Source organism: Macrosteles quadrilineatus, unplaced genomic scaffold, assembly GCF_028750875.1.
Source record: "Macrosteles quadrilineatus isolate MER2022 unplaced genomic scaffold, UCM_ALF_1.0 Scaffold_11__1_contigs__length_5352618, whole genome shotgun sequence".
Lineage (NCBI taxonomy): Eukaryota > Metazoa > Arthropoda > Insecta > Hemiptera > Cicadellidae > Macrosteles > Macrosteles quadrilineatus.
In genome coordinates this window covers 2,772,028-2,784,819 of record NW_026542604.1, presented here as the reverse complement: position 1 = coordinate 2,784,819, position 12,792 = coordinate 2,772,028, and the positions used below count along the sequence as shown (strand labels likewise).

Genomic DNA, 12,792 nt, shown 5'->3' with positions numbered 1-12,792 from the left:
ATTATGTAAGAGGAAAAATTTGTTCTTTGAATACAGGGGATTGGTTAAAAAGTACATTTTTAGATTATTTTTAAATTTTGTAGTCCTTTAGTTTTGTTGGAAGAGCATTGTAACATATTATACCCATATACATTGGTTTTTTTTTCAAAAAATCTTAATCTATGTGAAGGTGTTGCATAGTTATTTCTGTTTCTGGTACAATATTGATGAGAATCCCCTACCAAAAGAGACATAATTTGAATTTTTGACAGTATATAATATACATTGATAGATATAATAGCTATATACAGTCATTATGCCTAGTTCTTCAAATTTTTCTCTAACAGAATCTTGCCAATCCAAATTTAACATATTGTGTATTGCTCTTTTCTGGAGAATTAAAATTCTGTCTAAATTATCTTGTGATGTTCCTCCATAAATACTTATACCAAAGGATAAATGTGAGTGAATATGAGCAAAATAAACCAATTTTAGGGATTCAAGTTTACAAAATTTTGATAATCGATAAAGTGCAAATAGGCCTGTTGACATTCGATTTGCCACATGATCAATATGATCATTCCAGCTTAATTTACTGTCTTTGTATAATCCTAGAAATTTAGTGTTCTCAACAATTTGTATATCTTCACCGGCTAATTTTAGTGCTGGGTAATCTGAATTGGTATTAGTTTTAGCGAATTTCCCATATAGGGAATAAGCTATTACCGTAGGTCTCATGGTAAGACCTAGACCCGGGACCGATTTACTTTTTCGTTTTGAGGTCCCCAGAGGCCAAACACACCATCCGTTCAAATTCATATATATATGTGTCCGTTAGCGCGATAACTCGAGCAAAATTGATCCGATTTTGATGAAATTTGGTACAAACGTGTAAACCTACATTTATTCGAACGAGTTCGCGAACCAGCATAATCGGACCATGGGATCAGGGGTTTATGGGGGGTTTTATGGGGTAAAAATGGGGTTTTCTCATTTTTGACCCTAAAAACTTTAAATTTCTTAATTTCTCTCTAGACCATTTTGAAGAGCTTAAAAAACAAATAATTTAGTATATTGAAGTTTTTTTGAATGTTCATTGACTACGGAGAAAATAAAAAAAATTGTAAATTTAAAATTCCCATGTTATTCTTATGGAGAATAAATAAACTGTTCTAGTTTGCTTGTTTATGGATATATTTTAATCAAATTTGGCAATTTGTCTTATTTCATACTAACCTATCAATATTTCAATTGAAAAAACACACCTCAACATCTTCCCCGTAGCAGCAAACCTAACTACTCACTAAAATTAATGTTATTTAAATAGGAAATAAATCTGAAAATTTATAGGGAATATTTTAGTAGAAATCAAGCCGGGTAAATGGAAATTCGCTTAGTATGCAGGTTTGCTGCGACGGGGGTATTTAGATTAAAGCGTGTAAAATTAGTTTTGGAAAGATTTAGTAATAGCTGATGATCTGAAAAAAAGTTATTGATGTTCATCAAGTTATCGATGGCAGATTTTTCTATCTCATGAACAGATTTTCCGCTTACAAGAAGATTAGAATCATCGGCATATAAACAGATGGTATTCATTGTTGAATTTGAAATAACATTGGGTAATCCATTGATATATGTAAGAAATAGTAGAGGACCCAAAATAGAACCCTGTGGTACACCATGTTTAATTGTTCTCAACTGCGATCTTGTTTTAACCATCTGGTTATGATTGTTTAAGTGTGTAATTTCTACGAACTGTTTCCTATTAGTTAAATATGATTGAAACCATTTTAGTGAAATTCCTACAACCCCTAGTCCTTCCAATTTTTTTAACAATTTATGATGAGATACACTGTCAAATGCTTTGCTTAGGTCGATAAATATTCCAATTACCTTATCTCCCCTATCTACAGAATCAATTATTGACTCAATATATGTAGCAGCCGCTGATATTACAGAATGGTTTGATCTAAAACCGTGCTGCTCTTTATCGAGTAGATCATTACTTTCTAAAAAGTTAACAAGCTGATTATACATAGCTTTTTCATAAATTTTAGACATGACAGGTAACAAGGCTACTGGGCGATAGTTTGAAACATCTAATTGGTCCCCTTTTTTATAAAGAGGTTTTACTTTAGAAATTTTTAATTTATCTGGAAATATGCCGGATATAAATGATGAATTTACTAAGTGTGCAAATGGTTTTTTAAGTGAACTCTGGGCATGCTTTATTACTGTTATGAGAACATCGTCGAAGCCTGATGATAGTTTATTATCAAATATGGAAATTATTTTACTGATATCTGTCTCACTGATTGGTTCACATCTAAATTTATTTTTTTTGTTATTTATTACTAAATTAGGTACTGATAAATTGGGTGTATTTATTTTTGGAATTACATCAGAATCAACTACATTGACATAAAAATCATTAAATTGATTTACTTGCTACTCATTGATTGATTTACTTTATTATGTTAAGAACAGGACATCTAAATACGCTAAGACAATTTTTGTGAACAGATCTCCTCCCTCATTTTTAGACTGATTTTGATGATTAAAGTGTCAAAAAATGGCCCTAATCTGTACCTAGTTTTACAAAGTGGTTTTCAGTGTTTGAAATTTTCATTAGTTTGGGCAGGATCTTCCATCAAAGTTGGGTTTTCTCCCATAATATTGTAATAAATGTTTTCAATCATTGGAAAAATGTTTGATTGTTGTACTGTCTTTAAATACCATATTTAATTGTAATATTTATCAGCTGACTTTTTGTTTGTTTTTGTTTATGTGATGAGTTTTTGGAAATTGGTATTAAAACAGGGTTGATCTTATCTTGGTTTTATTTTATCTTCAAACAACTTACAATGGCGACGAGGATGGGATGAACGGTAGAAAACATCAGGAACTAGAGGAGGAACGCATAGTGATACCGAACAAACCAATGTTTTGTTCTAATTTTGATAAATTTGATGAAGACAATGAGACATGGACATCCTACATGGTGAGAATGGATAATTTTTTTGACTTAAATGAAATTACATCAGAAGTAAAGAAAAAGCAGTATCTGATAAATTGTTTAACACCTAAAGTATTCCATGATCTAAGGATTAGCCTAAGCCCGTCTAACACAGAAGATAAAAGTTACAATGAATTGTGTGAAACTTTACAAATATTACTTGAGCCTAAAGGTAGTATTATCGCGGAGCAACACAAATTCACTTATCGAGTCCAGAAACCTTGTGAATCTGTGGGTAGTTTTGCCAAAGACCTAAAAAACTTAGCCAGTAAATGTGATTTCAAATGTCCACAATGTTTATCTTCGACAACTGACGTCCACTTGCGGCAGCAGTTTATTTCGGGGCTTCATGATGAAAAGTTGTTGTCAAGATTAATGGAAATTCATGAAAATAAAAACTTTAACCAGTGTATTGAAATAGCTAGTAACTTTGAACAGATCAAAAGTGAAACTGCAAAAATCCAAGAATCAAATTTGTATTCAAAAGTGGAAGAACAATTTCAAATTCAAGGAAGGAGGAACACTGGATATTCGCAAGGAAGAAAGGGTACTACAGCTTGTTTCAGGTGTGGAGGAAACCATCACGTTAGTATCTGTGAAATTCCTACCCACATAGCACCGAATATTTATTTGATATCAAATAGCTATCAAATTTTTGACATTTGAATATCAAATTGATATTCACGAACATTCGTTTGATATCAAATAAACGTTCAATTTAGGTTCAAACGTCACTCAATTTTACATCAAATAAATATTCAAATTGAATATAAAATAAATATCAAATTTGACATTCATAAATTTATTGGTAAAATATAATAAAGAGAATATGATTGAATTTACATTCACATTTTAAATATGATGGTAATAAATATTGATATAACATTTTTGACATTCGAATATTAAATTAATATTCGCGAACATTCATTTGATATCAAATAAATGGTCAATTTAGGTTCAACCTCACTTAATTTGACATTAAATAAATATTAAATTGAATATCAAATAAATGTCTCATACATTTATTGGTAAAATATGTTTAGAAGAATTAGGTTGCATTTTTTCACATTTCAAATTTCATGGCGATTAAAATAATATCAGTTCAGACTTCTTTACTGTTCTTACCTTGATTTGACTTATTATTCTGAAGTTATAGGTAGTTTGTTAAAGTTCTTGGGTGACCCAAAAATGTAAATATATATATATTTCTTATTTGGCAAAACATTAACAAAAGTATCACAAAACATATTTGTTTAAAACAAAATTGCATTCAAGGAAAACATTTTAAAGAAAAAACTTTGTTTGTATGATAAAATAAGTTTAATTAAAAATTATTTAAACACAAATATAAAAAAGATATGTACAATTTACAAAAAAAATAATTCTGGTCTTCTTCATCTCCCAAATGGCCTTCTTGAGTTTTCTATTGTTCCTGTAAAAGAGGTTCAACAGAGTTATTTTCTAAGACAGCTATAGATAAAATATAATATGTTAGACAAGGGGTCTCCAACCCTTTTTCCTCGGTGAGCACTTTTTTGTCTAAAAACGCCACCGATTTAGCGACTAACGTTAATTGTTCGCTACTCTATCGAATCACAACATCATCTACTATCGATGCGATTGTATAGACATCCCAAGAACAAAACAACCTGCGCAGAAACGAAAAGATCACGTGGTTCGCGCCGGTAGGTGTGGCGTACCATTCAAACCTGCGCGGCTCGAAATGACCCAGGGTTCTTTTGTTTCTTGTATGACTATAGTTGTCGTTTGTCACAAGGTGAAGGCTTTTGTGATACGGACGAAATGAGAGCATTCTATTATAAAATTAAAATGTCGTAACCTAACCAAATTAACCAAACTTGCTGATTGTGAAAAAATTGAATTAAGGTTTACTACGGACAAAATGAGAGCATTCTATTATCAAATTAAACTTTCATAAGCTAACCTAACTTGCTGATAATATAAAAAAATATACAAGATAAAAATTGAATGAAGATTAGATTTAACAAGGTTAGGTTTGCAGCCATGGAGAAGGTAAAAAGTTTTTTTGAGCATACGTCAATAGTATAGGATAAAGTAAATAGGTTTGCCAAATTTTATCAAAATCTATCCATAAACAAATAAACTACATAGTTTCCTTTTTTAATAATCTAAAATATAGTTCTGTTCATAAAATAAAATTATAAATGCCTATAATTCTAACAAAAGATGTGCAATTAAGAAGTAATCACATTCTAAGCTAAATCTTTGACAAAAAGTTCAATGATTTTTTAGTGAGAATAGGCTATAAAATTTGACACTTAAAATGTCAGCTAGTTTAAGATTTCAATTTGTAGTTCTGCCAATTAGGATCAATTAAAAATATATATATTTAAATTAATCTGCCGCTACTTGACTACTACTAATATTCCCCTAGGCCTATTGAGAAAAAATTAGCAAGTGAGAGACATTTACTATGTTCCTATTTAAATACGTTAACCTGCCAACTTGGAGACAGGGTATTGTACACAAATTTTGTTGAATGGGGAAGAGACAGTTAATTGCTCTTAGTTATGGTATGAGCCGCGAGGTAAATAAATATCCCATGGCTGAGCCTGCATTCATTGACAAAGTTCTCTTTTTACACCTCAAGGAAATCACGGTCAACAATGAAGGGTGTTGCTGGGATTGCAAAAGACAATCACGGCACCGTCGAGACTGCAGTATAATATGCTTGTGAGTCTTGGCGAGATCACGGGAGATGATCACGATATAGCTGAGACCACCTGACCACACGTGTTTACGCAATCGTGGGAGAATATAATTGGTGTTTGCTATAAAAAATAATAATTTTCAAAAACGTATGCTGGCTTTCTGCTGGCTGGAATAAAACTGCACGAGGGCCGGATGTAGCCCACAGGCTGTAGGTTGGAGACCCCTTCGTTAGGCATTTTTAAGACCTATTTTTTTACTATACCTGTACTTTATAATTAAATTTGTCGATAAGGCATTGAGTTCTTGACAATAAAGAAAAAAGAGATGGATAAAACCGCAGATTAAGTTTTGCTCATTTGCATAGCCTGTCACTGAAAATTCACAATTTGAAAAGAAAACATCACAGTAGTTAGATGTCGGCCTAATCTGTTAATTATAATAAAATTTAAGTTCTATATTAGGTAATTAGATAAGCAATCTTTTCTTTAACCTAAATTATAAACAACACAATAAATTTACCTTGCATCAATCCTAAACTTTGCTGGGCGAAGCCAATTCTTGATTATAGTAGCAACAACATATATTTCCATTACACCACGATCCTAGTGTTCTTGCGTACCGGTTCTGCCTCTGTATAAAAGAGATTAGTATTAGCACTAGAATTTGTATATATTTTAATTTTCCTGATCAACACCCAGGATAGCCTACAACTAGGTACACATATTAAATTGTTAGTGAAATCTATTTTATATTTTGATGGCATTTGCTTCTTCTGAGTAGCCTTGTTAAAGCTAAATCTAAATCTGAAAATTGAAAATTTTGACCTAGGTAGTGGTCAAAGTAATCCTCAGTCACTTGAACGGACAAATATTGGGGTGAGCACTGACTGAAATGAGTGCAACGGTCGGATGTAGTTTGGTGTGTGTATAGGCCTATGTGTGCCTTTAAAAAATTCAACTAATACAGTTTTCTTTTACACAAGTTAGCACTGCCGGAATATTTATATAGTGTAAATCAAAGACTTCCTATATAAGTGGGTCACAAAAAAGAGAAACTCTCTTAACTGTGTGATGAACCTTAGGCTACGTTATTACCCAATAGGTACCTATCATGAATTAGGTTGTGTTTTGGTGGTAGAGCCTAACTTATCTACAGTTCCTAAGAGAACCTGCGATATATTATCGGACGGTATATATATCTGATTTGATATTAATATTGCAAAACCAATTCACCAAATCTGCAAATCATAACTCAATTTGATGTTTACATAGTGAAAAAACATAGGGAACGATGTATTGAATCGGATAATTATTGATATATAATGTTATTCATCAGATAATATATCGCAGGTTCTCTGCGGAACTGTACCCGTTATGGCAAAAAAGACATACACAGTCATGGCGAATCAAACAGAAAAATTGAAATAAAAACACCTAAGATTGAAACTTTATTTTAACTTATTTTAACTTTGAGAAAACCTAATTTAAATATATGTATGTCTACCTATTATTAATGTCTGATTGTAAATAAAAAAAAAACTTACGCAAGATAGCTGGCTTCAGATGCAGATTGCAAAAGAAAAATTTATTCCTCCTTCCCAGCCTACAGGCTGCTAGACAGCCACTTTGTCACTCGGGAGAATTGGTACCGTAGGCAAATTATTCACTGCTACCAAATAATAACTTCCACCAAAGCTGCAGAGTTATCAACTGAAACAATGGAGAGAAAACTACTTTTAGTTAAATTCATGCATACCTTTCTCTGGCCTAAATATGTATCAAGATTAGTTAGGCCTAATCATTGGTTGGTAAAGGAAGCAGACAACAACTAAAATACAAAAGACTAAGAGACAATACAGGGGTAGACTTTCGTATCTGTTGTCAAAAACAACCGAATGAAAATATCGATCGTTATAGCCTATGTTCATTCAGTTGTTTTTGACAACAGATACGGAAGTGTACCCCAATTCAGTTTAAAAGGAAAATTGATTTCAAATAGGCTAGGCTAGGCCTATTTCTTTTATAATACCGGTAAATTGTAACCTGGTTGAGGTAGAATATGTTAGGCCTAGGCTAGCCTAAATTAAGTTAACTTATTCTTGATGGTGAATTTACATAAACTTAAGTTAGTGACTGACGTAAAATATAACCCACATAATTTAGTAATATTTCAAAATTAGCCTAACAAGGTATTACAACACAGTATGGTATTCCATTTGCCTTGTAAACCAGTAAGTTAGTCCTACTTACTAGCCTATATAAATTGAACACTATTTTCATCCGGAAGTTGCCCTTTGAAGCTAAATAAACTACTGGTTCAGTAAGAACTAAGCAAGCCGCCTAACTTAGTAGCTTACGCCTAGGCCTAATTAGTATGCAGAAAAAGACTTCCTCTAAAACAGATTGCCTATTTTGAGGTTTCAGATTTATCTATTTATACTTAAGTTAAGGCATTAGGAATGATAAGTTGGCCAATTTAATTTGTACAGTAGCTTAACTTAGGTCTAGGTAAGGCCAAGGCCTAAAATACGTATGTTACTAGGTATAGTGACTTATACTTACATACTCCAAGGATCAAAACGTGAAAAGATGTTCGGTGTAGGTTATGCCAATACCCAGTCACAAAAATAACAACTCTAAACTAACAGTGACACACACTAAACAAAATATCAGCACACTAAAGTTAACTGATTTGAGGTTATGTCTTGTTCTTGAATCTTGATACTCTTGTTGCTTCCATAGTTTATTTTCACTACAGTACTTGTGTAGCCTACTCAACAAGTTAGTTGTCATAGGTACATTTTACATAAATCGTGTAGGCTACTTTCCCTCAAAATGGGCAATTTGTTGGTTAATAAATAAATAAATCCACACCGTGAGTAAACTGGCCACCACTGGTCACGCGACGGATTTTGTAATTTGTTTTGTATTGTAATGTTTTGTTTTGTTTGCTGAGTTCTGAGTTAGGTTAGAATTAAGTTGGTGTTTTGTCTTCAGTCTTCCTCTCTTCCTTTCATACGAATGGGCCAAGTCAAGCTCAAACTAGATACTTAACATATTTTTAGAGTTATATTACACTTAAAAAAATTTAAATTTACGTTTGGTTTAATTTACTAGTAAAAATAAAATGATGAGGCCAATCGTTAAGAGTTTGACTTTTTTATTAATAAACAAAACTTTTAAAAAAGCTGTGTTTCCTATTCACTCTTCTTGAAATGTGTAGTAAGCCTAGATTCAGGAAAATATCAGATGTTCCAACAACTCCCCCCCCCAGCGAAAAGTCAAAATCCATCATCAATTAATTAAAAATTACAGTGTTAAGTGTTCCTTCCTATTATTAATTATTTTGAGATAATTGACCTCCGACCTCCATGTTACAAACTGGGGCCCATTTCATAATATAGTACAAACTAATATTATTAGTAAATCAGCTGATTGCCCAATGCAAATCTAATGGAAATAACAAGTTACAAGTTGTAACTTGTAACTTGTAGTTTATTATGAAATGGGCCCCTGTAGGCTGGGGACTAATTCTTTACTCTAAAAAATTTAAAAAGTTAAATCTAAAAATTTTTAAAACTAGTATATTTGGAAATTTTCAAAGAGAAAATCAAATTTTTAACATTAAGAATATTTAGATAATATTCTAAATTTGATGTTATTTGACTTTGATATTTTGAAGATACAATAAATATTCAAAGTTTGACATTGTTTGACTTTGACATTTTGAACATTAAATGAATATCAAATAAATATCAAATTTTTGATTTGACATAGTTTGATATATTGAACGTTTATTTGATATCAAATAAATATTCTGTGCTATGTGGGTAAAGACATAAATTGTTGGAATTGCGACAGAAAGGGACATCTCAGCAAAGTTTGTTGGAGAAAGAAGCAAAACATGCTACAAACTGACGACGCTTCACCAGATAATGAATATGACGATGACGGTGAGTGTCAAAATGTACCATTCATGTCTATGTTATCCATTGTAGATAGGCAGAAAAAAAGTAGTAAACTATCTAAACTATGTGATAGTATTTATCAACCAGAAGCTGTCAACAGGCCGAGGAAAATTATGTTAGAATGCACCATTGATGACAAGCGTAACTATTTTGAGTTGGATACTGGTGCTGCGGTCAGTACAATACCTTTACATCTGTTTCGAAAATTAATTTGTTGTATATCGTCCCTGTCATCAGTGTAGAACTCATGCAGCAACTATTTTGAGTTGGATACTGGTGCTGCGGTCAGTACAATACCTTTACATCTGTTTCGAAAATTATTTCCAGAAAAGATTCTAAATAGAACAAGAATACGGTTAGGGACATATACAGGAGAAATGATTCGCCCCGTAGGTTTTGCAACAGTCAAAATTTGTTATAAAGATCAGATGTCTGTGGGCAACCTATACGTTATTCGGGGACATGTAGACAGTGTATTTGGAAGGGAATGGTTGAAACTATTCAACATTGAGCTTCAGAAAGAGAATGACCACAAAACTAAGAAGGATGGAAACATAGTGGAATACAATAAGTCATTGACAGGAGGCCGGTACCATGATAGGAAGGGATTTAATCACCCGGCACTCGACCAGATATCCAAAGAGCCTGAGACTCGATTGGCCACCAAGAGACAGGCGAGAGATGAAGCTAGAGAAATCAGGACGAAGGAACTAGAAAGTCACCAGCTTTACAGCAAATATAACTTTAAAAACCACGATGTATACTCCACTCCAAATAGAGCTAGCTCTGCCACCAATCCAAGTAGATCTCAGCTGTGCTCAAAGAACAGCTATAAATCGTCAAATTGTACTTCTGAGGACTCTATGGAGGAGGTCAACAGCATGCAAGTTGCCAGTATTAATCCAAGGGAATGTGAGGAGAAGTTCAGCAAAGCTGTGGTAACCAAAGCACATCTGGACAGTGTGAAGAAGGCTAGAGTAGAGTACCAGAGTGATATTTCCAAGAAAAATACAAGGATTTTGAGAAACATCTTCAAGTGTTGAAAGAACACAAGGATGCCAAACCTCTGAAGAAAGTTCAAGAACAACTAGGTGAAGAGCAGAAAACTCTAGAAGAACTAGAAGGTGTCCTACAACATAAATATGGGTCTGTAGATATTCGATTGAAGCGAGTCCTAGAAGAATGTAATGGGTTGTTGGATGAGCTACGAGGACTCAAGTTAGAGTTAATGAAAGGGAGAGCTGCATGAGTTCTACACTGATGACAGGGACGATATACAACAAAATAATTAATAGAGCTCAGGTCAATTTTAAGGGGGAAGTGTTGTACTGTCTTTAAATACCATATTTAATTGTAATATTTATCAGCTGACTTTTTGTTTGTTTTTGTTTATGTGATGAGTTTTTGGAAATTGGTATTAAAACAGGGTTGATCTTATCTTGGTTTTATTTTATCTTCAAACAACTTACATTGTGTAATACAATACCAAATAATACAAGTGTAGAATGTCACATCGCCCATATGAGCATTGTCTATATTTTGTTAAATAAATAATAGTGGTTTACCATACTGGATTAAACTTTTAATAATATTTATGTAGAAATAACATGTGCACGATTTAGAAGGTCATTAAGCTGGAAAATTGCATGTTACTGCCGAGTTTTCAGAGAGGATACTTCGATGAATTCATTTAGCTTAGTGAAAACATAATATAGCCATGTACCTATATAAATAAGAACTTGAACCTTTGAATGTTATTAGATAAACAAAAAGAGCGGTGCATGTTTACTAGCGCTATTCAGCTACAAAAATATTTACCTCTTTAAAAAATATTCCCAAAGTGCACGCAGCAGCCTAAAAAACACTATGTAACTTATCCAGATAGGTAAGTAAAAATATTTTAAACTTAATACAAAAAAATCAAGCCAGGAACTTAAATGCGCTTGGATTGTTACATTTACAATTCGGCTACATTTCTCTTAACCAACAGATTATTCATCTGCAGAAGTAGATCATTGTGCTCCTATCGTGTCCAATAACATCCAAACATAGAAACCTTGTCTGAAATAGTACCTATCTTGACAGATGATTTGCTGTGGCCTATTACGGACCGTGGCCCACTTTGTAGTGAGATTTTTTTAAATAACACTACACTTTGACTGTAAAAAATTACAAAAACAGTAATTACCATTTAAGCATCTACTATTATGACAGAAAAGTCGTGTTCCTTTTAAAATAGATCTCATCACCCTGTATAAGATATGTCAATAAACAACAATGCCTGCAAAAGTCACTATTTACGCAACAGCCAATTTACAGTATTTGCTTTTTGGAAATGTAGCATTGCTTTGTCATTTGCATTATTTGTTGCCAATGAAGCTGCACGACCATATGAACGAGGCCCCTAACAGTTCAAGGCAAATGCAGCTTCACTACAATTAAGTATATTCCACTACACCATACCGAAGAGAGATTATATTGACTGATTTATGTAATTGGAAATGCTGAGACAACTGACATCCATATGTAAAGGAATTCCAAGTTTAACAGTAACCGCACAACTAATTTCTCAAAACTATGCTAGAGCACAGAAGTACGCTATGATGACCGTGAAGAAGGAAAATAATAAGAAACGATTTGCAAACCATTGAAACATAGGAAATAATCAAACTTACACAGCTTAAGGGTGGACCTCCCTTTGAAGTAAGAACGTGCCTCCTCAACAAACAGATATTTCTTCTAAAGTAAAATAAACTGTAAAATAAAGTAAACTGAATTAACACTGTGCTGCATTTCTTGAGCGATCATTGAAAGAGACGATTTGCAAACTATTGAAACATAGGAAATAATCAAACTCACACAGCTTAAGGGTGGACCTCCCTTTGAAGTAAGAACGTGTCTCTTCAACAAACAGATATTTCTTCTAAAATAAAATAAACTGTCTGCATTTCTTGAGCGATCATTGAAAGAGACAATTTGCAAACTATGGAAACATAGGAAAGTCATAGAACACCACAAAATAGAAAAAGTAGAAATTTTTTTTTCTAGAATTTATAATCGTTAATATGGACAACCTAATGCGGCTATGAGTGGGAAACATTTGTAAAAAAACACTAAAAAACAAGATCACAAACAA

General features: G+C 32.8%; 1 protein-coding gene and 1 long non-coding RNA gene across 2 annotated transcripts; one reads left to right on the top strand and one right to left on the bottom strand.

Annotated features, from left to right (window-relative positions):
* Positions 1–4,288: 4,288 nt before the first annotated feature.
* Positions 4,289–8,489, bottom strand: LOC129004838 (uncharacterized). The gene is made up of 4 exons (XR_008491770.1): positions 8,251–8,489; positions 7,233–7,398; positions 6,209–6,319; positions 4,289–4,427 (listed from the first exon to the last, which is right to left on the bottom strand). It is a non-coding gene; the product is annotated as an uncharacterized LOC129004838 (long non-coding RNA).
* A 1,595-nt stretch (positions 8,490–10,084) lies between these two features.
* Positions 10,085–10,699, top strand: LOC129004770 (leucine-rich repeat flightless-interacting protein 2-like). The gene has a single exon (XM_054433397.1). It carries the CDS (start codon positions 10,085–10,087, stop codon positions 10,697–10,699), a length of 615 nt encoding a protein of 204 aa, XP_054289372.1.
* Positions 10,700–12,792: the final 2,093 nt, after the last annotated feature.

Bases quoted from the DNA above. Each gene is read 5' to 3' on its own strand.
- LOC129004770 (XM_054433397.1), top strand. From the start codon at position 10,085: ATGTCTGTGGGCAACCTATACGTTATTCGGGGACATGTAGACAGTGTA.